General features: G+C 34.5%; 3 protein-coding genes across 13 annotated transcripts in view; 1 reads left to right on the forward strand and 2 right to left on the reverse strand.

The window, feature by feature from the left end:
- Positions 1–3,877, forward strand: part of LOC131940135 (uncharacterized) — a 4,912-nt gene extending 1,035 nt beyond the window's left edge. Inside the window, exons 3-4 of the mRNA XM_059298716.1 lie at positions 1–71; positions 3,171–3,877. The exon at positions 1–71 is cut by the window's left edge and continues 22 nt beyond it. Of these exons, the coding sequence (XP_059154699.1) occupies positions 1–71; positions 3,171–3,607 (508 nt within the window). The 3' untranslated portion in view covers positions 3,608–3,877. The remainder of the gene's footprint in view (positions 72–3,170) is intronic.
- A 1,757-nt stretch (positions 3,878–5,634) lies between these two features.
- Positions 5,635–10,287, reverse strand: LOC131940136 (borealin). Its single transcript, XM_059298717.1, has 9 exons — positions 10,038–10,287; positions 8,958–9,052; positions 8,674–8,707; positions 8,477–8,555; positions 8,252–8,360; positions 7,945–8,000; positions 7,722–7,796; positions 7,512–7,602; positions 5,635–6,852 (listed from the first exon to the last, which is right to left on the reverse strand). Exons 1-9 carry the CDS (start codon positions 10,168–10,170, stop codon positions 6,715–6,717), a joined length of 810 nt encoding a protein of 269 aa, XP_059154700.1. The 5' UTR covers positions 10,171–10,287; the 3' UTR covers positions 5,635–6,714.
- Positions 10,288–15,599: 5,312 nt separating this feature from the next.
- LOC131940153 (histone-lysine N-methyltransferase 2C) overlaps positions 15,600–26,380 on the reverse strand; it is a 63,561-nt gene continuing 52,780 nt past the window's right edge. For all 11 annotated transcript variants that reach the window (XM_059298761.1, XM_059298763.1, XM_059298762.1 and 8 more), the window contains 16 exons: positions 26,164–26,345; positions 23,744–23,952; positions 23,359–23,509; positions 22,940–23,076; positions 22,270–22,671; positions 21,922–22,136; positions 21,565–21,808; positions 21,298–21,410; positions 21,007–21,133; positions 20,472–20,634; positions 20,027–20,163; positions 19,811–19,941; positions 19,526–19,700; positions 19,297–19,413; positions 18,618–18,800; positions 15,600–18,432 (listed from right to left, as the gene is read on the reverse strand). In XM_059298761.1, the coding sequence (XP_059154744.1) occupies positions 18,340–18,432; positions 18,618–18,800; positions 19,297–19,413; positions 19,526–19,700; positions 19,811–19,941; positions 20,027–20,163; positions 20,472–20,634; positions 21,007–21,133; positions 21,298–21,410; positions 21,565–21,808; positions 21,922–22,136; positions 22,270–22,671; positions 22,940–23,076; positions 23,359–23,509; positions 23,744–23,952; positions 26,164–26,345 (2,779 nt within the window). In that variant the 3' untranslated portion in view covers positions 15,600–18,339. The remainder of the gene's footprint in view (positions 18,433–18,617; positions 18,801–19,296; positions 19,414–19,525; positions 19,701–19,810; positions 19,942–20,026; positions 20,164–20,471; positions 20,635–21,006; positions 21,134–21,297; positions 21,411–21,564; positions 21,809–21,921; positions 22,137–22,269; positions 22,672–22,939; positions 23,077–23,358; positions 23,510–23,743; positions 23,953–26,163; positions 26,346–26,380) is intronic.

Here is a 26,380-nt window from a genome sequence, read left to right on the forward strand (position 1 = left end):
TTCTACAAATCAAAGAATTCATCTTGTAATTCATCGGGAATTCTGGAAACATCAAGGGAAGAATAAAACGGGTAATGCGTAAATGGGTAATGCGTAAATTCTTTTTTTTTCAGCTCAGAGAAATAGCGTTGCAGTTCGTTTTCAAGAGATTCAAGATGCCCAGAAATCGCTTCTTTCATAATGTTAATTATCTCGTAATCAGATAAATCTACCACACCGCAGAGTTTCTCAAATTTACAATATTTCCAAGATTTGTTTGATAAAAATGCCCCGAGATTATCATGGAAAGTTATAATATTCGTTCATTTTCCCTGAAGTAGTACTGAAAATATGTCTTTAATGTAATGTTACCTTACTGTAATACTGAAGATATGTCTTTAATGTTAACTTAATGTAGTACTGAAGATATGTCTTTTAATGTAATGTTAGTTAACTTACTGTAGTACCGAAGATATGTCTTTAATGTAATGTTAGCTTACTGTAGTACTGAAGATATGTCTTTAATGTAATGTTAACTTACTGTAGCACTGAAGATATGTCTTTAATGTAATGTTAGTTAACTTACTGTAGTACCGAAGATATGTCTTTTTGAGCTAAACATAGATGGCGCACCATCCGTACAAACCCCCACAGTCGTTCTAACCCATTTTAATCATTCAGTTTCAAAATAGGTATTTATTTTCTCCATGATATCTTCACAAAAGAGCAACTCTTCTTTGCTATCATTCGCATGAATATAGACATAGACCAACAACTGCGAACACGAACTCACGTCTGTTGATTTATCAACTTGAAAAGCAAACAATGGTGAAAGCTTAATTTCAATAAAAATGTGTTATTTAACATTTACGTACATGCAGCGTTTGATGAGATTTTCTCCTATTGTTTTTTTTTTAAATTTTATTTTGCTTGGCATTTTCTATCGCGACTTCATCTGATGCTTGCACTAATGCTGGTGAAAACTTCCTGTTCGATCAAGTTTCTGGCGTTTGCAACTAGCTTCTTACCGACGAAAGAACTCCATATATTTTTGGTGTGTTCCGAATGACTCGTCTCAAATGACGTTTTAGTTTTGAAGATTTCATAGATTCGTGACTGAGAACAACTTTGTAGAGTGCGCTTTGTTTCTTCTCTATTACATTTCCAGTGATGTTAATGAAGCCGAATTTCAAAAATTCTTCTAAATATCTATGTTTTGTTTCAAATTACTAAGGTTTAGTATACCAGCTGGCGACCCCCCAGAAAGACCTTCGCGACCTCCAGGTTGGGAACCCGTGATGTAGTACAGTAGATAGTAAATCCACGACTATCGCCTAGATCGCCATAGATAAGCCTTCGGGGACATCCAAACCGCGGATGAAGAAAGAGGGTTGGGCGTAGGGCTAGCAACCCTTCGCAATAAAACACACACACACACGGACAAAATTGCAAAACTAAGCTTTTCCGACCCAGGGAGGTGTAGAATACTTCCTCTATGCTTCATATACGAGAAAGTAAAAAGCAAAGTGAACACCAAATATCGCATAACGTTGCCACGTAATATTTAATTGTGTTGTTGGAAATCCCATCCAATATTATAACAAACGAGCCGACCCGCGGCGTATCATATGCCGCTATTTAATTGTTTTTTTTTTCTACTTTTCAGTAATTCATAATTTGTGAATTCGACAGTACCGATGCTGCCACTGAAAATATTTGCTTTAAAACACTACCCCCCCCCCCCTTTTCCCCCAACACCCCCCCCCCCTTGAAAGCAGCCTCCTCTTAGTTACCTCCTCTAAGTTTAAAATCATTTCAAACTAAATTATCTGCCCCAAATAGCCGTCACTAAACCCGGCTCCACGAATGTAAACATAGCGTGAACCACAGCTCACCAGACCATGTAGGGGTGGGGTGGTAGGGAGCGCGCTTACAGCTTGTTTTCTAGCGTCTCCCAGAAGAGAATTATATATATATATATATATAGATAACGAAAAAGAAGAAATACTTAAACAACTTTTATCGAGACACTCCGAACGCTAACTTGTGTTTTAATCATACAGGAGACCGTACAGAATCTTTTTTTTTCTTTGTAAAGAAATAATTTTTTTAAAATAAAAAACGAATAAGTACCAACGGCTAATTTATAACAATACACTGTCACAAACAACACTTTTTCGAATTACGGAGATCGCCGTGAAAAGGGGCGGAGAAGGCCGTATCAATAGGGCCTACCTACTATAACAAATCATAGGCGTAGCGATGGGGGGAGGGGCATATGTCCCCGGGCGCAGACCTTAGGGGGCGCAAAAATGGGTTGTAAAAACAAATTAAAATGTTATTTTGGTTGCATTTTTGCATTAGTTTGAAGGGGGGGGGGGGGGGTGTGCAAATCGAAAGTTTGAGGGGGGAGATGCAAATCGAAAGTTTGAGGGGGGGGGGGGTGCAAATTAAAAATTTGCTCCTGAGGGGGGGCGCCAAATTGAACGTTTGTCCCCGGGAAGGGTCGCTACGCCTCTGAAACAAATAAACGTTATATCTTTAAGGTTAGTAAATTAAAATCTCGCCACTATTTAAAATCTAATTTGTCAAATAATTTCCAATTAGTAACAACACGCTCGTATCTATTCCTACATAATAAGATTTTACAAAATAATTAAACGAAATTCCATATATTTTAAATTTTACTAATAATATTTTTAGCGCAATTTCCATACTGGCAATTGCGATTATTAATTCGTTATTTCTGGATGGATGGATGGATGTGTGTCCGCAGCTTTAAGTCGTATCTCCTCCTCAACGAAGCAATATCGAGGACTAGTTCCAAAAGCAAATATGTTAAGCAAGTTTCGAGGATGATTGTGGGCCAAAGAAAATCCCGGAATTCCTTCCTGGATTTCCCGGAAAAGCCAAAAAACCTCGAAAAAATGCAGTTTTTGGCCCATATCTCGGCAACCAGACCAATTAGCGACTTGAAACATTTACCAATCGATTCCTGCCATAATTTAGAACAACGTTGCCGAAGAAAGTTTTCAAAAATATCCTTTCGTTCGGTCACAAAAATTTTTTTAAAAATTACATAATACATAATACACTACAGTACTATATAGCAATATATAGATATAGATCTATGGGGAAATTGCGCTTAAATTGTCACTAGACTTTTTATTAACTTGTTTTTCTTATTGCAGAATCGCGTACGAATGATGTGAAAAAGTTGACGGAGCTAGTCCACAATTTAGAGGAGAATCTCGCGGCAAATCACGTGGCATTGTCTAACAAAATCATGGAGCTGCAAGCTGAACTGAACGCAACGCAGAGCGTACAGAATATCCAGGCCCCGCCCCATGCTGAGCAGGGAGATTACTACTGTGGTAAAGTAGAGAACTTCCAACTCACCGAAGGCCGACTACGTATGCTCAAGAACGTTACGTTTGCCAAACCTTTCAATCGTCCTCCGGTTGTCTCAGTTTCTTTGACAAGTATTGATATGTCTAACAAGAAGGGATTTAGGTTTGGGGTCAGTGCGAGGTCAGTCACCACGACTGGGATGCAGGTCGTGTGTGAAACGTGGGCAGACACCGTTTACAACTCGGCCACTGCACACTGGATCGCCGTCGAGGCGTAGCAGACGACTCTCCGACTTCTGCTCCCAAAGATTGGGATCGACAGCACGTTATCAAAATTACGTGTTATAATAGTCTTTAGGGTTGCCAGATACCTTTTCCGAAAATACTGGACACCTTTCCATCCTTCCCTTCTCAGGTATGCCGCAAAGCAGAAGAAGGGGGGTAACAGAGTATTATTCATATACTTGTCCAGTATTTATATTTATTTTATCCTGGACAGTCTGCTCAAATACTGGACTGTCCAGTTCAAAACTGGACACCTGGCAACCCTAATAGGTTTATTATTATACGTTGATACGTAATCATTAAACATTAAATCCTGATCTAGCATTTGTTTATTTTTAACATATATGCATAACGTCCCCCCCCCAACACATCCACCGCTACCCTGCATGAGATTAAAAGAATATTGAATTTAAATGAAAAATATATAATTCCCCCCCCCCCCCCCCCGTAGTTTCAAATGTCATTCATAGTCTTCGACCCACTGCCCCCCTCTCATAGAAATATATCTGAACTGAAAAGAACCCCGATTATAATGTGCGTAATCGCATCACTGTTATGTGAAACTACTCCATCAAAGTTGGGTGTCCGTGTACCACATTACCTTCAACAGAGATTCCAATGTGCTAATCAAAGGAACAGCCTTTCTATCCTTACAAAGGCCGAAAGTTGACCGGAAAGACGCGCAACGGAAAACATGAACAAAGAATAACCCAATGTATAGTGCAGCAGAATCAAACTTTTCCACGAAATATGACAAAATTTAAAAATGTATTAATATAATTAGTTTGTATTTGCGCAGTTTTCCATTTGCGCAGTTTTCCTGGGAAACAGACCAAACAACGCACCAACGAACGGTGGCCTAAGGATTGTCTACGTAATTAATCTTTCTTACACTTCAAAAAAAATTAGAATAAAGGCAATGCACGTTATAACTTTATATTATAAGCCTGTACAATATGCACTTTGTAATATTCTAATATTGTAAGAACAATACATAAATAAATTAGAATCCGCCAATTTATAAATATAAAAATTGAAAGAAAAAAATTATGAGCGCTTGTTTTATTCAATCAAGGATATTTATGTACAAGTTAACCAAAACTAGGGTACAAAATATTGAGTAATCCCCGTTTTTTAAATTGTATATTTTTCCAATTTACAAGGGGCGGGGGGGGGGGGGGGGGGGGGGTGTGGAAAGAGAGAAGAACACTTGGAAATGAGAACGTTTCTGCAGCTTATACTCTCTCTAGTATGATATATATATATATATATATATATATATATACATACACACACATATACTCATTATTGGGTGCGAAAGGGGGGGGGGGTGACAATCTAAGAATATACTAAGTAGTAATACCCATCCTAGTAAAGTCACTGGATTTAGTACAGTGCAGGACTTATCTAAAGCATTACAAAAGCAAAGTTGCTCTAAACAGAATTAATTTTGAGGCCATTTCTTTGTTACACACCAGATGCCTTACACATTGGATGCAGATACACAACAGTTAAGTGCCGCAGTCATTTCAGTTCTTGGCCAGTTCAAAGTCTAAATTTTTGTTAAATTGTTTTTGATTTCTAATTTGCATTAGCATTACTGCAGAAGTCATCACATTTTTTTTAAATCAGAAAAAAAACAACGGTAAATTAAATTTTAGTCATTTTAAAGTAAAAAATCATCCTTTGTCTAGCCACATACTTAAAAAAAAAAAAAGTAATGCAATAAAATTGTTTGCAGTAACTGAGTAAGCATTGCGATTTAATTTTCTTTGCTTTTGTTTGAAATGTCTTAAGAAGCTTAATTTTAATGTGATGCAATATATTTAAGAAAATTGAGTTTGCCTGGGAAAAAAATAAATCATATTTCCACATTCTTTAAAAAAAATGATAGCTATGACTTTTTGTTTTACAAAAAGAATTGGAGTTACAAAAAATTCACAATATTTTCTTATCCAAAAGATAACGAACTATAAATTTTAAAAAGTAATAGCAACATCTCCGAAGGTTTTTTAAATGATATATTTATTGCTATTTGCTTTACAGTAATATTTAAATATGTTACTTAAACATACAAGCAAATTTAAAATTAATTATTCTTTATACACATGTTGACAAAATCATTTAAAATAGTTAACTAATTTTCATGTAAACAAAATGATTCTCAAAAAAAAAAAAATAACAAGACCATTGATATATTTTTGCAGTACTGCAAATGAGACCAAATTTGTGTAAAAAAACAATTTGGAATATCAAAAAATAAAAACCACCAAATATTCATGCTTGCAGTACTGCTGATAAAGCCAGTGTGAACAATATGAGAATAGAAACTACAGATATTATTAGGATGAGAGAAATAGAACACAAGGGTAGTATCTACAATAGTTCCATTAAACGGTTGGGTGAAGATGGTAAATATTACATGAATGGGTGGGGGCAGGGGGAGGCTGGGCATTTGGCCAGAATGTATGGTACAACGTAAGGTGGGTCAAAAATGGCAGGGGAGGTGACTGTAGTAGACAAGGTAATAAATAATGGCAGGTGTTAATGGCAACAGCCCATTAGGAATTTAAAACAGCAAACAAAGTCTAGCCAGTCTGAACAAACACAACATAGTGATATATTTTTACCTACAAATTTAAATGGTGAATACAACATAATAAAAGTAAACAGCTACTGCTGTCCTGGTTTTTCTTATTTCTGTTAAACTTTAAATTTAAAAATTAAAAGCTTCAGGGAACCTGACCCACAAATATTTCAAAATTAGTAGCCGTGGTTACAAGAAAATTGCACGCTAATTTAATATTAAAATTAATTGATCATGTGACAACAAAGATGCGTTGTAATGTGAAATGAGAGATAAATAGAATTGAACAGAGCTGTGTACACTTACACAGTCAGCATATTATAAACAAATTGGCTGATCATGTATCTTTTAACAAATATGTACAAATAATTATCCCATATTATACACTTAATTTATCATACACATCGCGCCTACAAATCTTAGTATAAAAGCAAACTATTCATTCATACAAATTTGTACATGGTTCAGTTTCTAAAACCAAAGAGCCAACAGTTACCCCACTAAACTTCACCTTCACGATGTCTCTTTGATAGCGTTTGAAACAAACTGCAGCATTTTGCCGACCGTGCTTGGAGACAGCTCTACGCCTGCGATGTCCATCCACCCACTGGCTATTTCTTTCTTGTCCACCACATCAATCACTTTTTTATTCTACGAGAAAAAAATATTCATTTGCTTTTGTATATTGTCATATATAAACTACTGTAGTTTCATGTTAATAACAAAAATACAGCAACTCAACTAAATCCAGTTGTAGTGTTAAAAAAATTCTAAACATAATTTGCATGTTTATGTTGGTGAATAGTGGTTAACACTATATCATGTATGTGAATATAAAACAGTAAAATTAATTGATGTATGTGAATATAAACCAGTAACAAATATTGATATATGTGAATTTAAACAACAAATATGTATGTTATATATCATACATATGTTATATGTATTTTATATTAATAATTATCTTACACTAATTACAGACCTGAGGTAACTGATAAACCAGCAGTAAAATTTACAATTTAGGTAAAATCAAAAGAAAATCTGCTTGGTATCTATTATATTAACACAATTCCCAAGTAAAGGGAATGAGCAAAAAGGACAAGTTTCAATGATTGACAATACAGACTATTGGGATGGCTTTTAAGTCTTGTAGTGTAGAGGATGAACACATAAACAACCTTTTAAACAGAAATACAGAGCTGTACCACCCACAAGAAACAAACTGGTCCATGTTTTAAAGAGTGACACAATACTGTATCACCCACAAGAAACAAACTGGTCCATGAGAAGATCAGAAAATGGCAACTTACTACTTTTTCCACCTGGACAGGACTTCCTGCTAAAGACATCAGCCTCTCTCCAGGTTTGACATCTCGAATATTTTCAGGTGTAAGGGGAAGACTGTAGACAAGAAATTGAAATTTTAGGCCAATAAATCAATACTGCTTTGGAAAAAAAATTTGGGAATTAAACTGAAAACTGAGACAAAAAAATGTAATACTAGAGAAAGCTTCCCTTACTTTGGGTCAAACTTGGGTGTTATTAAAGGTGTTTGGCCATATCTAGTTCTCATTCGAGTTGAAGGAGTTACTTGTCTGAAATACATTAACATGTAATATGGATAAATATATTCAGCATTTATACTATACAAAGAGGTTGATAGTCAAATAGACAAATTGAATGTCAAATAATTAAACTTGTAGGTTAGTTTTGAAGGTAAATGATAACATAATGTGAAAATACCTTAAAACTGTATTTTTTTTAGTAGGAGGGGGCATTGCTGAATTTTTTCCCTGACGCTGTTGACAAAAAAAATCATTCTTGTGTCATTTTATAACTGGTATCATAACATAACAAACATCATTTATATATATAAGTTATTAAAATTCAAAGAAAAAAAATAAACACTCATAAAATTTTTATATAAAAAAATACATGAGTTACCTTTATTGGTTTGTTATACAACAGATAACAAGTATTAGCAATATATATTTAAAAACAAACACTTTATAGTTTTAAAATGCTAACAGTTTGAAGCATTAGCTGTCACCTTTGGTTTGGATGAGGGAGTTTTTTTTGCCAGATCAGATTGCTTAGTTGGCTCTGCACCTTCTTCATCAATGCATTCAAGATATTCAGCATTACCCTTGACAGGTTTCCTTGTTTACATAAAGGAAAAAATTTATTAAAACCTTGGACTTTTAAAGTGATTTTTTACTACTTTTTACTATACACAGTGACACAAGTAAAAATTTTAAAAAATTAAAAAACTTACCATAACTCATTATCTAACTGGGCAAGCCTCTTTTGTTTCTTACAATGCGCCAATACTGAATCATATGTGCCACCAGCCTCTGAAAATGAACAAAGACAAAAACTATGAACTAAATTTTAAAATAATCAGCTGCTAGATTAAAACAAAGTAGGCCTAATTGAATAAATCTGTTTTTTTAATTGAAAAAAAAAACTTACCGGAAAATTCTTTCAGCGTTAAATTTTTAATTTCCTGTTTAGTAAGAAACCAAAAAGGGTTAAACAAAGTGAAATGTGTATTCAGGTGAGTTGTGGGGAACCGAAGACAAGTATTAACTAACTGTTGTGGCAGTGTGCTAGGTGAGGTAAGCATGTACTATGTACCATACAATTTGTATTTAATTACACACTAGCATCTAGATAGCAACCTACTGCGTACATTAATTGTCTTGGTAACTAAAACTAACAAATTTGAGAATAGCTGATGTCAAAGAAGCACTTACTGAAGGCATTTCTGAAATAACTTCTTCAAATCTTGTTTGTATAAAAGTCAACATAGCTCGCTTTTTCTTTTCAATATCTTTAATAACTGTTTTCACTGAAAAACAAAAAGAAAATGTTAATATTGTAATTAGGGTATCCTGCTTATACTACCTGCTTTGAATTAGATTATTCACTCTAAGAAAAATAGCAGCAGCTACTACACAAATTTGGGTTGGTACCCTATTTAGTAGTCTAGTTTATATTCATCCAGATAAGTGTTAAGGCAGGCTTTGGACAACCGAATAAAATGCTAAATGTTTGAATATCTTGGTCTTGTAGAATTTTTTTTAATTTTTACACTTGACTCTTTGCATATTACTAATGCTAGTCATAGCAATGTTGATAAAATACAAATTGCAAAAATCCTAATTCATAATTTTGAAGTTATAAAACGGTAGAAAGTAGTGTTGCAAAAGTTTTATAGGCCTAGATCCCAAAATTCGCCTAAAGTGCCATTGATTGATTGAACTACTTCTGACTAATCATGGTCTTGCTTAAATAAAAATGTACATTACACTTTGTAATCAGTTACTCATGTAGATTTCTACAACTAGATCTATATACTAGATCTAATTGTTAAAAAAGTTATTAAGATTAGGAACATAAATATAGATCTAGAATTTTACAGCAGTACCGATGAAGTAGCAAAAGACTCAAAGAGAGATTCATGGAAGGAAAAAATTAGTTATGGGATGTAAATCTATTATATGTGAAAGGTGGTATCACCAACTTGTTTATTTTTCAATTTGTTTAGAGTATTAGTCATCAGTTAGTTAATAGATCTAGAATCTAGTTAGTAGTTAGGCCTACAGAAAAACAATTGTCAAGTCAGACAGAAACCTCCAACTCAGAAAAACTTTTTTTAAACCACATGCAACATTGAATGATACTGAACATAGGCCTAAAATTTAGACTTTTTAAATATATAATAAACCATCGACTGTGTACATTAAGCCTAGGCCCTAGCTAGACCTAGATCTTCTAGACCTCTAGAATCAGAGTGATAGACCTCAGCCTCAGAATATTTTCAATTTGGTCACCTTTCAAGTCGTAATCCCTGAGAAAGATAGCAAGCTGTTCTTCTTTTTCATTCTCAGAGAAGTCTTTTGCTATTACAGCTCCTTTAGCTGGTTTTGATGTTGGTTTTAGACGTGTTGTCCGTTTACGTGGCATCTTTATAATAAAATTAATTAACAAATGAATAGATAAATTATTTAAAAAACATCAAAAAACCATTCTGCAAAAGCATATTTTCTTTTTGAAGGTAGCATAAACATTTGATCCAATGAAATTCCCCGCTTTGGCTCATTCTGTCCAATCATAGATCAGTAAAATGAAATCAAATTGTAAGCATATGAGGTAGGCAAAACAAAACGTAGAATCAAACAAGCTGCTACTTTCATTCCGAAATTCTAAATAAACGGCTTCCTAAAATTTTTTTCTTCTTTTACGAATTAATCGAGGCGATTTTGAAATTAAATAAGTCTGGTTGATTAAATGTTTATTTCATAAATAATAATCTGAAAACAATAAATCGTAATTATGAAGTTGCTTAACTGAAGTTGATCTTCAAATCCGAGTTTGGGGGGATATATTGTATTATGTGTGTGTGTATGTCGTCCATAAATGACGTCACACTCGTATGGGGGAGGGTCCGTAATTTAGTGACGGTGTGTGATGAGGGGGAAGGGGTGGGGGTTCAGATGGTGCGACGTCACACTTTTGCATTATAAAAAAAGCATTGTTAAAGAACGAATTTTAGACATTATTTCGCGTTTTAGAAAACTGTTTTAATAATAAAGTATAATAGGAATTGATTAAAATACTATATTTTGACAGAGTTCCGACAAGTTTTAGAAAAATATTGATGTTTTTAAAAAAATTCAACTGCAATTTTGAGGGGGGTTGTAGGCTGAGGTACCGTGTGACGTCATTTTAAGGGAGGGGGGTCTGGCTTTTTGTGATGACATGTGACGGAGTGGAGGGGGGGAGGTAAAAATCGTCAAAAAAAGCGTGACGTTTATGGATAACCCCATAGTCTATATATATATATATATATATATATATATATATATATATATATATATATATATATATATATATATATATATATATATATATATACATATACATATATAGGCCTATATATATATATATATATATATATATATATATATATATATATATATATATATATACAGTTGCGTAGCGAGGTCGGGTGTCACCCGGTGCGGCACTTAATTGTGTCACCCCCCCCCCCCAGAGGCGTATCGACCCTTCCCGGGAACAAACTTTCAAGTTTTTGATTTGCACCCCCTCAAGTTTCTCTCTATATATTTTGTTATTTTTTGCCTTGGTGTCAACCCCCTAAATGGTGTCACCCGGTGCGTTCCGCACCCCCCCCCCCTCGCTACGCCACTATGTATATATATATATATATATATATATATATATATATATATATATATATATATATATATATATATATATATATATATATATATATATATATATATATATATATATATATATATATATATATATATATATATATATATATATATATATATATATACTAGCGTACCCGTCCCCCGCGCGTTGCCGCGGGGATAGAATAAAGTCTGACGAAATATATTAGAAGGATATCACCAATGCATTACCAATCATATGTTCTTACACGCGTCACCTTGTTTTCTAAAACTGTGTTATTTAAATGTTAACAATGCCTGCGCTTGGATAATAATTATCGGGACACGGGTTTTCCTACACTACCGCATGAAAACCTTGAGTGTATATTAATCACTCACCGAAATAATTAGGTAGAACACACTTCGGTGACCACCCATATGTCAGGGACGTAGAGGGGCGCTCTCAGGAGCCCCCCCCCCCCACCCCCCGATTACACTACCGCAGAGGCGCAGCGTAAGGCCCCTGGCTCCTTAAAACTAACAGGCGCCATCGTGCTCATAGGATAACCCAGCGTGCCAAATAGCATCCTGTAAACAATGATGCAGATTTCGTCATTCGCTAAAGTGACACAAATGAACAGGATTTTTTTCTTTAACACATACAAAAATTATTTGACGTGTTTTCAACATCAGTTTGTCTGATGCAATATGCTAGCGTTACTAATGGTCTATTATTAGATGCTCGGTCTCAATTTCGGCCTGGATCGTCTAATAATAAATGCTTATTGCATCATTCGCAAAGTGACGAAACTCTACAGTAGGTTCCTCATATTCAAACCGTTATTTTTTCATCTTTCGCAAGGTGACGAAACTGTACAGGGTTTCCTCGCGTTACAAAGTTATTTTTAGAAGCCTGTTGTAGTTTTACCGCTGAATATAGTAGTACCCCTTACTCGCTATGCAGGACGCTCGATTAACGGATGTCAAGTGCCAACTTAGTCGCTCTAAAACTCGGCGCCAAACCGTGTATTGACGAAAGTTGTACCCTATATGGAGCCGCCCGTAAGAAACTTTAGTTGTTTTTTTTCGCAGAAATATTCTCGGGAGTATTCTCATCTAGATCTTCTACTCCCTAAAGTTTCAAGGCACTCGGATGAACCGCATCCGAGTTTTATTTTTTATATACCGTGTATAGAGAAAAAAAATCGCTCACCCCCCCCCCCCCCGGTGGTGCGCCGCCCTTGCAATATAAAACAATATTTTTTGCAGAACCCTACCATTGAGTGATCTAATCATCTCCCCAAAGTTTCATGGTACACGGATGAACGGTGTGAAAACGAAATTTTATAAACCGTATACAGAGAAAAATCGCAGCCGCCCGTGGCGCCGCCCTTGCGAAATTAATAAAGGTTTTTTTACAGAACCCTTCCCTGAATTGTTCTAATCAACTCCCCCAAAGTCTCATGGCTATCGGATAACGGTGTCACACCAAAATCGACTTATTTTTATAAACCGTATATAGAGAAAAATCGCACCCTCCCGTGGCGCCGTCCTTGCGAAATTAAAAATGATTGTTTACAGAACCCTTCCCTAGAGTTTTATAATGAACTCCCCAAAGTCTCATGCCTATCGGATAAACGGTGTCACTGCAATTCACTTCTATTATTTTTATATACCGTATACAGAGAAAAATCGCAGCCGCCCGTGGCGCCGCCCTTGCGAAATTAATAAAGGTTTTTTTACAGAACCCTTCCCTGAATTGTTCTAATCATCTCCCTCAAAGTCTCATGGCTATCGGATAACGGTGTCACACCAAAATCGACTCTTATTTTTATATACCGTATATAGAGAAAAATCGCACCCTGCCGTGGCGCCGCCCTTGCAAAATTAAAAATGATTTTTACAGAACCCTTTCCTAGAGTTTTATAATGAACTCCCCAAAGTTTCATGGCGATCGTGTGAACAGTGTCACCTCAATTCACTTTTATTATTTTTATATACCGCATAAAGAGAAAAAACAAATCGCGCCCTGCCGGGGCGCCACCCCTGCAAATTTGAAAATGTTTTTAGCGCAGAAATCTCCCCAGTTATATTCTCTACATGTTCCAAAAGTTTCATGGCGATCGTGTGAACGGTGTCACCGCAATTCACTATTATTTTTTTATATACGTATTAGAGAGAAAAATCGCACCCTCCTGTGGCGCCGCCCTTGCGAAATTAAATATGATTTTTTTTTTTTACAGAACCCTTCCTCAGAGTGTCCTAATCAACACCCCTAAAGTTTCATGCCTATCGGATGAACGGTGTCACTGCAATTCACTTTTATTATTTTTATATACCGTATATAGAGAAAAATCGCACCCTCCCGTGGCGCCGCCCTTGCGAAATTAAAAAATTATTTTTTTACATAACCCTTTCCTAGAGGGTTATAACGAACTCCCCAAAGTTTCATGCCTATCGGATGAACAGTGTGAAATCAAAATAGACTTTTATTTTTATATACCGTATATAGAGGAAAAACAAATCGCGCCCTGCCGGGGCGCCACCCCTGCGAATTTGAAAATTTTTTTTCCGCAGAAACCTCCCCAGGAATATTCTCAACAACTTCCCAAAGTTTCACGGCGATGTGATGAGAGGTGTAGTAATGCATAAAGGACAGACAAACAAACACACACACATACATTGCTTTATATATATATATATATATATATATATATATATATATATATATATATATATATATATATATATATATATATATATATATTAGCGTAGTATTACGCATAGAATGAAACAACATTGTATAAAGTATAAAGGTTTTAGCAATACGTTACTAATCGTGTATTTTTAGACGTGTGACTTTGTTTTCTAAAACTTACTTTATTTCAGTTTTTGTTTTATTTAACACTTGAATGTAAACAAAGTCGGCTTTACATGTTTTTCTTTCTCGGATCACAGTTGTTAGGGCGCGAGTTTGTCCATACTACCGCCCAGACGTGGGGTGACGGGTGTCCCCACGGGTTCGGTTTAGTTATTGCATGTAGTGGCCCACTGTGTCCCTATTGTAGGTTTTAAAAAAAAATGAAAGTTAGAGCCCTTGGCGATCCAGGTCATTCTACCATCAGGGCGCTTGGGACCGCGTCTGGTTAGATGTAGTCAAACTGTTATAGAAGCCCACCGTATCCATAGTGCATGACACTCTTCAAAACGAATGTAGGCGACATATGCTTCGTATCGTTCGACAGTTGAATCTAGTAGTACCTCTTACCCACTGTACAGGACATTCAATCAACAGATCCCATGTGCTAAGGTAGCCGCTGAGGAACTAGGCACTCAATCGCACCCTGATGGGGGGGGGGGGGGGGCGCCTCCAAAATTATTTTAGTGAGTGGGTTGCGGACTATTCAATAACAAAAAAGTCAGTCAACAAGCTAGTGACGCCACTATATATATAGATTTTCCAGTAGGACAGCCCTACTTTCATTAGCGGAAGGGCCTGAAATAAAGTACAGCACAGACGATATATTATTTAAAAGTTATTTAGTACTACACCCTGGCGAATGAAGAGTGTGGGCCTAGTGGCGAAACACGGAAGAGGCGGGGCGGTCAACAGCGGGTGACATCCATCGAAAAGGTGACACTAATACATAGTAGCTAATTTGAATATAAAAGGAGGCTTCCCCCCCCCCCCCCATTCAGTTAAAATAAAATTAACTGTAAGTGTAATGTTGGACGGGATTTCCTCCAACACAATTAAGTATTACGTGTCAAGTTATGCGCCATTTAGGGAGTGGACTCCGATTCCCGACTTTTCTTTTTGGATTTGCTCCCATAGCCTTTGTTAATCCCGGAGCAAACTACAAGGCAGAAATTGTTTGATTTTGGAGTTTTCTCGCCTAGATGGGTTGTTGTCCCCTTATCAGCCCTGGGGTTTGAACTCACTATTTGGTTTGATAACCATAAGCTTTACCGGCCCAACCACGCCGACCCCTTGATGAAAGGGGGTGGCAACCTGCGTTACTGTACTGTCTCACCCCTTCTCGAGACGCCATGTGTAAGCTCCGTTATTGGTGTAGCGTGTAGTAAATGAAAGCTGAAATCTTGTTTTCGATCTATAGCAAAAACTTTATAACGACTTCACTCCTGTCATGATCTATATATATTCAATGATTGAACAAACAGGTCACTTTCAAAAGTTGATTTATTGGCGTTGTGGTCGAGACTTTATAGGGCAGCTTATTATGTGTTTCTACGTATCAGTTTTTAAAAATATTTATATATTTTCATTTATATAAATACAAATGATGAATATATAGTTATCAGAATCATGCACTAGTTAATAGCTATTTGTTTTATGATGCAGAATTTACAGAGAGCAAGAAAATTGGAAAATAAAATACATGAGACTATAATAAATAAATTATGGAAAGAATACACAAATTGCTGCCATTATGATTCAACTTTTTAACATTTTCATAAGATCTGAAACTATAATTATTTTACTTTGTCACTATTTCAGCAAAATATGATCTGACTGATCACAAACACTGCTGACTAGCTTACACTACCATATACATAGACATGTAAAAAAAAACCTACGTGTATGTCAACATTTCATATAATAATTTTATAAATATTCTTAAACCAAAAGCAAACTTGACTTCAGACTTTTAAAAAATCTAACTTTAAATGGGGATAAGATCTAGAAACAATGATGCATGAGACAGTTTTTAAAGTCATTTATTTTCATGTAAGAAATGTTTAAAAATATCTGAACAGGAATAGTTTTAAAAAAAAAGGGGAACACAACTTTTCATGTGCTTTCAGAACAACATTTGAAATATGACGAGTGAACCATCAGCAAGTTTTAAGAGTGCAGGGTGATGAAAATGATCATCAATTGAAAAAAAAAAAAACTTGATTTTTTAAAATTGTACAGAAGACTGAAAGCATTTTAGTGCTCAACTGGCAAAAAATTAGTTTTTGTTATTGCTTTTAAAACTTAATCATTATTACTGTACTATTTGCAAACTGACAACAATTGTAAAAAATACTATAAACATTTCCTACATTTGCCTAGATATTTGCAAGTCATAGAGTAATATTTAGAAAATAAAATACATACACAACTTAAAACCTAATTTCAATAACATGATCAAATGTATATATATCTATAATGGTAAAAATGATAAATTTTAACAGTGTAAAAATATATGTGGAAAAGTTTATTTTTTTACAGTTTGTACAACAAAGTATTGTTGAAAAAAAGGTCATAATGTATTTGATCTCACATTGATCAACAATGAACATATATTTTTAACACGGTATGATGAAACGCTCACAGTAGATGCTTCATAATAATAAATCATATTATATTAAGATTCTACAGTATTTAAAAAAAAAATTAATTTTAAAGTACTAATTACTGTACACATTTCATTTTTATACCCATATGTTGTTAAAAAGAATAATTTATTTTACACAAAAAAAAAAACTGAAGTAAATTTAAATTTGTGTTAAATTATTTTAAATGACAAAAACATACACATGGGAACTATAATTTAATTTAAGACTTGAATTCATTTGTTAACATTGCATCAATAATGAAATGAAAGAAAACAGTTGTATAGGTTTTAGATGATATTGAACAAAAATATCAAATTGTATGTACGGTCAAAAACAATACATTTTTTACAACCATATTTCACATGAATTCCATATTCCCAGCCCTTTAACAAATAATGTTTATAAACAATAAAAAACATGAACTACAAAATATAATATAAAGCTTTTGGTATTTATCCAAAAATTATTTACAAAAAATGAGTTGTTGCAATTTAAAAAGGAACAATGTCACTGTTTAAAAACAATAAATTGTAGGACAAAATCTGTATCATGAACTAGAATTTTGTTTTATGTTTACTAGAATGTTTGTGTGAAATGTATGTGTCAAATTTTTCATGTCTCAGACCTTGATATATAAAGTGAAACAGACATTCTGAGAATACAAAAGGTTTGTCAACTTAAACAGTTGAGATATATAAATCAATACAAGAAACAACATATATTTTGTACAGGTTTTTATAGCGATCACCTTTGAATAATGCAGTTTAATTTGTGTTAGTTTTATATTTACATCTAAGCTTTTTTTTACAAAATAAAATAACACAAAACATGTACTAATATTGCATAACTAGTAAAATTTGTTAATGATTATCCTTTTCATATTGTACACTCTTAGCCTTTTTAAAAACAGGACTTTTTGAAGTTACTATTTTATAAAAGTTTGAAAAGTATTTTGTAACGAGGTAATATATTTCTATGTATTTGGTCTTCGAGCCTTTTTAAAATTTTACTGATCAACTTTTGTTACTTCTTAAATGTGGCACAATTGGGAGAATATAAACTTAAAAATGTATTTAATTTAAACAGGTTTGCAATAAATTTAAGATTTTTCAGAATGTTACTAAATTTTTGTAATAAATTAATTAATCAAGTGAATCATTGAATGAATGCCTCATCAGCTAAAGTCAATCTAAAGATGTGTTATCACAATAAATCTACAGTTAGTCACTTTGAGAGTGATTGCTGTGTAGTGATGTTTCACCAACTTCCTGATATTTAATGTATCACCAAAATCCAATCACACAGTTTCTCTTGTCTCTAACAATGTTACTGAGTGCCTCGTCTCTTTGTTTTATGTGCAGAGAGTCATGATCACAGTCTTAAAGCTCTGGTAGAATATTTGTGAGTCATCCCAGCTTTTTGTGAGTTATTCCAGCTTTGAACCATGTTAACATGTTTTAATTTGAAATTCACTTTAGAAATCTTTCTGTATTAATACTTCGTACTGGCGTGTAGTTGGCTATGGTTGAATTATTAGATGTCCAAATTTCAGCGATTCTATTGTACAAACTGAAAATTTGTATTGTCTTTAGTTCATCCATTTTCGGCAATTAGTTGCACCACACATACAAGGTATTTTGTGTTGGTCATCCTCAAAGTCAAATTTGTAGTCATATGTCAGCTGAAATTAAATAATAATTATTATCAAATATATTGATAATAACCTTCAATTAGATTTCTAGCAAAAAGGCATTTCTTATTGAAAGTTTACATCAACTTTTTCCTATGTACTATTCTTTACTACTTATTTAGTTTTCATTCTCTTAGTAACAAACTTGTTTCAGAAGGAAAACAAGATAAAATTACCTCTTCCCCTTTGACAATTTTCCTACTAGTGATGATGATAATTTTGCTATCTTTTTCAATATCAACAACCTCTGCCACACAGTTGGGATTGCAGGAGTGGTTTATATAACGAGCAGGGCCACCTGCCATGGTTGCGTCAATCACCACATCATTGTCAATACGGAACATGTAGACACCTCGGTTCTGTTAAAATTATAACAAAACAAATTCATTTCAAATGTAAACAGAAAATTATAAAACATAAATGTGGACATTTTTAGCAGAATATTAAAAATCTGTTCAAATTATAACAAAACAAATTCATTTAAAATGTAAATAGAAAATTATAAAACATAAATGGGGACATTTTTTAGCAGAATATTAAAATATGTAGACACCTCTGTTCTGTTCAAATTATAGCAACATTTATCAGTTGAAAGGTAAATCATAAAACAAAAAATGAAAATTTTAGCAGAATTTTAAAAGCAATGCTTTGAGAATAGCAAAATATGTAGATGCCTGGGTGCTGTAAAAATAATCACAAAATGAAATCATTTGAAAGGTAATCAGACATCTAGGATGGTAAACAAGACTGCAGAAAAGTTAAGCAGAATTTTAAAAAAGTAAAGCAAGAACATTGAAACAAAAATTAGTCCTACATAAAAAATAGATCCATAATAATTCATCACACAAAAAATACCTGTGATTCATATTCTTTCTCTCTTCTGTTGGCAACTTCATTACGGATAAGATCTCCAATGTATTCAATCACCATGGTATGTTTCTCCAAATCTCTGGCAGCATACAAACCCAGACCCTAAAACAGTTATAAAAAGTTAAACAAACCGTCCACTCAGAAATAAATTGCTTTTAGATTAAGTTTTAATTTTCAAGCTGATATCCAGTACATGTAAGAATCAAACACATACCTGAATTCGAGACCTGCCCAGATAGACAAGGGACTTCCAGTCAGTCTTTAACTTTCTGTACTGCTGAAACTTTGAGTGAACAAACTGCTTCAGGTAAGGAGAATTGACATCTCCAGTTACCCCGGTCACAGTGGAGGGCAAGGAGCGAGAGTTTGTTGACTGCAGAGTATGGGGCCTGAAAGAAAAGCAATCCTCTGTTTACCAACTAATAAAGTAAAGATTTCTAAGTTATTACTTTAACTCCTGTTTACAATTACAGTTAATATAACTGGCATAAGATATTACCTTCTAAAATGAGTTCTGAGCTTGGGTTCTGCACGAGCACATCCAGTTGGATTTATAGCAGGGGGCATTTCAATCAGCGGGGAGCGGCCATATTTGAAATTGTAATTTTGCAATAAATCTGTCCCAGGCAGCTACAAAAAAAATAATTCCACATTAAATTTTTCACTGAATACTGCAAAAGTTGAAAATTGCGTTGTCAATTATAGAAATACTAACCGATTCTAAAACTTTGACAACATTTGGATCCGTCAATCCGAACAACTCCTCTGCTGCTTTAAAAGACGGGAACATTTTAACTAGGTCAGCTTCTTTTCTCATTCGTTCCAATGGCCGCAGAATGTGCATCCACACAGCTAGTAAAAAAACAACAAATATTGAAATGATGAAACACATGACAATGTGTAAAACCTGTGTTTTTGACAGAAGTTACACGATTGATAACAGCCTTACTTTTAATTTTGTGATTGCTAAAATTGTAATTGTTTTTAAAATTATATACGTAGGTATAATCAGTAAAATATTTTTTTTGCTGTCATATTGTTTAATGTTGTATTTATTTACTTTCAGTAGAACACAGTGATGTATGTGCAGGTAATGAATAAGAACTGAGGTACTGACTTCCACTTTACACTTCATACACAAATTCATTTTTCATGTTTACCTGCAGGGCTAGTGTCTTTAAACAAGAGCTCCTCGTGGTTGCTGTCTACAATTTGTATCCTGAACTCAGGCTCCCCTTCATTATCATGAATACTGCATATGTAGCGGCTTCTTCTGTACAGGGAGTAATAACTCCAGTAGAAGCGACTAGTACGAAATCCAACCTAAGACACAAGATGTATTGATACAAAAATGCCAAATATTTTTGAAAAAACATTTTAAACATGTTAATCGTTGCCTATTTGCAAAAAAATGTGAGATTAGATGTACTAACAGTTGAAAAAAAAAGGCCCTTTAAGAAAAAACCGACTCAACAATGATGCTTTAACTATATCAAATTAAAATTATCTATTATTCTGACAAAAGAACTATGGTCTAAATTTTTATTTGAAGTTAAAAAAAACAATACCTCTATTCTTTTAAAAATAGAATAAAACCTGTTAGCTTTTAATAAATTGTGTTCAATTTTCTTTAAGTAAAAGCCAATATTTTCACAGAAGTAGTTTAGTTTTTGATTAGTTTAGAAATACACATACTGGGTAGATGTAATCTTTTGTGTTGAATTTTCCACATAGTATCTGATGAGGTAAGAGCTGACCAATGCTGTGCAGGATGAGAGAACCGATACGTAGACTGCAGTGGCCATCTTCTTGGTGGAACATGCTGTACAGTTAAAAAAAAAAACAATTAGTTCAACCTTAACTTGGTCGAAGTATTTGGCTTAACATAAATCAATCTGTTTTTGGTTCTAAAAACCAATTGGTTTTTTGGCATATCTTTAGAAAAAAGTAATAAAAATCCTTAAGAATAATATAATTTGATCATACCTGGCAACTTGTCTGTCTTCATCTCTGTTTATGTACACCCTTCTTAACACAACCAAGCTACTCATTTCATTTCCAATAGCCAATTTTGGAATATGATTGGGGCAGAGCAGGGTCTAAATAGAATAGGAAATTCATTATTTTATTTGAAAACTTACAAAAAATCACTAGTTTCTAAAAAGTATTCTTGGGCAATTAAAACTAAATCATAATAAATTTTTGTTTTTTTATTATAACACATTTAAAATACAGAAAATAAAAATCACATACCTTATCCAGATAAAACATACATCCCTTTGATCGTGCACATGGTAGGTGGTATGCATTGGTACAGCGAGGCTTAAAACATGCCAGTGTAGCTCCAGTCTTGCGGCATGCTACACATTCGCTGTTTCCACTTCGTTGAAAGGCTAACTCAACATTCATCAGGGCTCCATTCAAAGTTTCATAGACATCATATGACCAGAGTGCGCAGTTCAAATGAACCCATTTATTTACATCCATATTGAGAAGCCTAAATTTAAAATTTTTTTTTTTTTTTAATACATATAATTTTAATAAAAAGGTGAATTTAAAAAAGAAATAAACTGTGACATTGAAAATGTGCACTGGTTAAAGATCTCTCACCTGCTGGGTCCATCACTTTCACCATCACCAGGGTTTTGGCAGAACACACATTTCCGTGAGTCAGTGACATCTGGCTTTGGATGATGGATCATCCCTAAAGACTGCCAGAATTTGTCAAGTTCATATGTTGGAGTGGATGGGAGTTTTGTTATACTGTCCAACAAATCCTGGTTGCCTTTCTTCCACCTCAAGCCTCGCCATTTTTTAATCAGCGGCTGTTGCAAAGTTTGAATAATGTTTTAATACATAGGATCTTTACACACGAAAAAAAAAAATATTAAAAAAATAAATAAAAGGAAATTAGATAACTAAATAAAAATACACAAAAATTGTAAGAAAAATGGTTACTTTTTGGAAAGCAGAATCTGAAATTTGGCTGCTTGATCTGCGATGGCGTTTGGCAGCTTTAAATGCAGCTGGACTAGCTGATGGGAAGGGTGACGTCGGAGTGGTAGAAGGTGTGCCCGGACTGCCAGACATATCTCCAGGTGTCTCGGGGTCTGCAGGTGACAAGGGTGTGTCAGCAGCAACGGCTGCTATGATCTCATCAACATTGGAAGCCACTGTCGCACTGCTTGGGGTCATGCCCCCTGTGGAAATCTCCATTTTTATTGGAGTTGGGCTCTGAGGGGGAGCTGACTCCAGCTCTTTGAGACGAAGCTGGTTCTGTCTCTGCCTGGCCTCCAGTGCTGCTGAAAACTGCATGGAACAGTTCATGGAGCAGAAGATCATTTCCTCATCACCGCAGTCCTAAAATGAAAAACATTGAATGCAATGAGAGATGGGTAGATGTATTACTAAATTATACATCTACTTAAATTTTTTTTTAATGAATATAATTTTAATAAAAAGGTGAATCTAAAAAAGAAATAAACTGTGACATTGAAAAGAATGAATGTTAAATAGCAATAAAATATGTACTAAGTAAATTGATGTTATTAAGAAACAGCTGTTTCCTTTTAGTTTGTAGATATTTTAACAAATCTGAAACTAATTTAAAAACAATATATAAACTCACAGGATCTTGTTCTACCAAAATGGAAAATTCCCGTTTATATTTAGCAATGCCAGAGCAAAGAACAAACACATCACAGTGTTGACAGAATCTAGGCCTAGTTGACATCAGTGTGTGAATGTTCACTGCTTCTTCTTTGTCTGAAATTTAAAAATTTGCAAATTGAAATAGAAAGAATAGCAAGAATATCCATTTTTTAAAATTTGCAAATATGAGAAAAACACTAAATTTACTTTGATATTTATGCATAAAAAAAATTGCACCATGTTACATTTAAACAACCCAGATTTGATTTTGAAATGAAATTAGACAAAATAAAAACAATTCAGGAATTTTGTTATCAAAGGTTAAATTTTTAAGTAGATATTTTGTGTTTATTACTTACAGCACCTTAAAATATATAATATAAAATGATAACTTACGAGTAAGTGACATCCTAAACATTTCCGGGGAGGGACTTCGCGTTATTTCATAAGTAGGGGGCACTGCGATCTTAAGCAAGTCAGCTATGGCTGAGATTACTGCCCCTATGTCTTGTGCAGCCCCAGTAGACAAGGTTAATGTAACAGAGACCTGTGCAGCAATGGAATAAAAGTTTTTTTTTAACAAATATAAATATAAATTTTTTTCATGAATAATAAAAACAGAAATTCTTTTATGAAGCTATGAAAGAAAATTTTCATTTAAAAAATAAAATTCCTGAAAAAAATAAACAATAAAATAAAAAAGAACTTTTTTAAATCGCAATTGTACTTAGTTAAAAATAAAAGTCAAAATGTAAAGTGAAAACAAGTGTAGGCTCATTACCTGCTGATCTAATGCTGGATCCAGGAAAGGCTGAGCCAGCCCGGAGGTCAGGTTGGGTAGATTGACTGTCAGGTCACGGCTTGCCTGGTCCATTCCTGCAGAGGGCCCAGCCATGCCCATGTCAAGGTCACTGTTGTCCTGCTTCATCAACCCAAATTCATGTTTTATGACACTCTCCATCAATTGCTGGTCTTTGTTTGAAGACATGGCTTGAAAATTGGGATGGAATAATATTTTTAGGTTACCTTATACTGTACATAATTAATTATTTATATAATTTACAACAAGGAACATACTATAAAAAACTCCTAGTATATATATTTTTTTCCAATACTGGCAGCTATTAAAATTTGAATGGTATTTTCAATATTATTTCCCTTGGGCTTGTTACCAAGATTTTTATCTTTTCCTTATTTAAAGTGCAAATATTCAGCTTTTAAATTAGTTTTCTTTTAACCCTTTGAGCCCGCCAGGCCGGTAAACCGGCTTCAACATTAGGCATATATGTCCGAAAAGCCGGTTTTCCGGCCCGGTGATCTAGCGTCATATTCCTAGCGGCCGGTGTACCGTCTAATTAAATATAATCAGCGGAAGACTGACTAAAACTGCGCATATGTCTTTTGAGTGCGGGATTATGATTCTAAAAATTGATTTTTAGGAAAAGTAAAAGTGTTTATATTTCGTAGCAATGCCGCCGAAACGAAAAGCTGAGCCACCGCCGTCGACTTCATCACATAAAGTTGGTGCAAAAGATGAAGCGAAAGACCGAAATGTCAAAAAAAGAAGTAGAATGACTGTATCTCAGGCAATACAACTACTTATTGATTCTGATGAAGAAGATATTATTCCTGGTCTATATTGTGATGATAGTGACGTTGAATTTGAGACTGAACACAGTGACATTGAAATCGACAGTGACAATGAAACTGTTCAAGTACGTTCTGATGCACGTAGTGCCAAGGACAAAACTTGCCGAAACTAAAAAAAACTGTTTACTGGTGCAAAACATGCAAAGTTTTTCTTTGCATCGGGTCCAGCAGTGATAACTGTTTTGAAAGTTATCACACAAAAGTGGACTTCTGGCGATGAACTAGTATGGCCAGGTATCAATAATAACAAAACAGTTACTAAATGTAAATTGGTTTCTTCTATGTTCTATCAAAACAATAATTATGTGTTCGTTTTATATACACTGTTCTGTTCAAACGTTGTAAAAAATAAAGAATTTCAGAATCTTGCTACATTGTTGTTTGATCCTGAGTGTGGATACCAAATTTGGTTTGATTATCTCAAACGGTTCAAAAGTTATAGGCAAAGTTAGAAGCAGATAAGTGAATAAAATACTTAAAAAAAAAACTTTTTAAAAAACCACGTTTTTCTTGTGGACTAAAAAGTAGAAAATAAAATTTTCTTTTGTGCTTCCTCGAGCTGTGCAGGTTCTTGTGATGACTGACAAAAAACGTGGGTACGTTCACCATCAAATTTCCCGACCCATCTGCCCGACCCACGTTTTTTGTCAGTCATCACAAGAACCTGCACAGCTCGAGGAAGCACAAAAGAAAATTTTATTTTCTACTTTTTAGTCCACAAGAAAAACGTGGTTTTTTAAAAAGTTTTTTTTTTAAGTATTTTATTTTCTCCTTTTTAGTCCGTTGCTACACATGAAAAACGTGGTTTTTAAAAAAGTGTTTATAAATACACGGACTAAAAATCTTGAGCGACCAGGATTTGAACCTGGGTTGTCGCGGCCACAACGCGAAGTACTAACCACTATACGATCACGGCCAGCGCGCTCACATCGATTGGGGCCGAAGTAACTGGGTCAATAGGCCTCCAGTCTTGTCGGTATCTTTAGAAATCATGTCCTCAATTTTATGGTCCTTGGGGCGTAATTAAATTAAGCTAATTACGGTCACTAATTGCTAGTTTTTATGATTGCATCTGAAATTGTTAGGCGAAAGTAGCATGCATGCCAAATTTCAGGTCTCTAGAGCAATCAGAAGTGGGCTAATTTTCGATGTCAATTTTAACAACAAACATCCAAACAAACAAACAAACGCGAAGCTGAGTTAAGAAAAACGTGTTAAAATTGGTTTGGCCCTGGGAGCTCAGGAAATGAGAGAAATTAGGCCAGGGAGGCCAGGGCTCAAAGGGTTAAGCATTTGTATTTAATTTCTTAAGAGGATAATCAAACTGTTTTTTATAGTATTTTTGTTGTTATATTTGCTGTTTCACAGGTTTAAGATTACACCTAAATGCTTCTCAACATAGAAATTTGAAATTGTATTTAACCACAAATTTTATGAAAGGCACTTGACCACAGAAAGCATAAAACAACACAAATGTACACAAGATGAAGTCATACAAAGTATAAATGATACCTAACCACAGACAAGTATAAATGACATGTAGCCACATACCAGGTTTGACAGCCAGTGGATGGACAAGAGGTACCACAGGCGAGGTGGTGTCCTCCAGTTTTATGTCGTTTGCTGCAGGATCTATGGGGCGTAGACCTGGATATTCTGGCTCCTGTTCATTGAAACCAAATTCTGGTGACGATGACGAGACTATGGTATCTGGTGTCTCCCTTTCTTCTTTCCTGTAAAAGATTTAAATATAAAAATTAAGAATATT

Source organism: Physella acuta, unplaced genomic scaffold (genome assembly GCF_028476545.2).
Source record: "Physella acuta isolate Inbredline_101_S28 unplaced genomic scaffold, ASM2847654v3 ptg000309l, whole genome shotgun sequence".
In the NCBI taxonomy this organism is placed as follows: Eukaryota; Metazoa; Mollusca; class Gastropoda; family Physidae; genus Physella; species Physella acuta.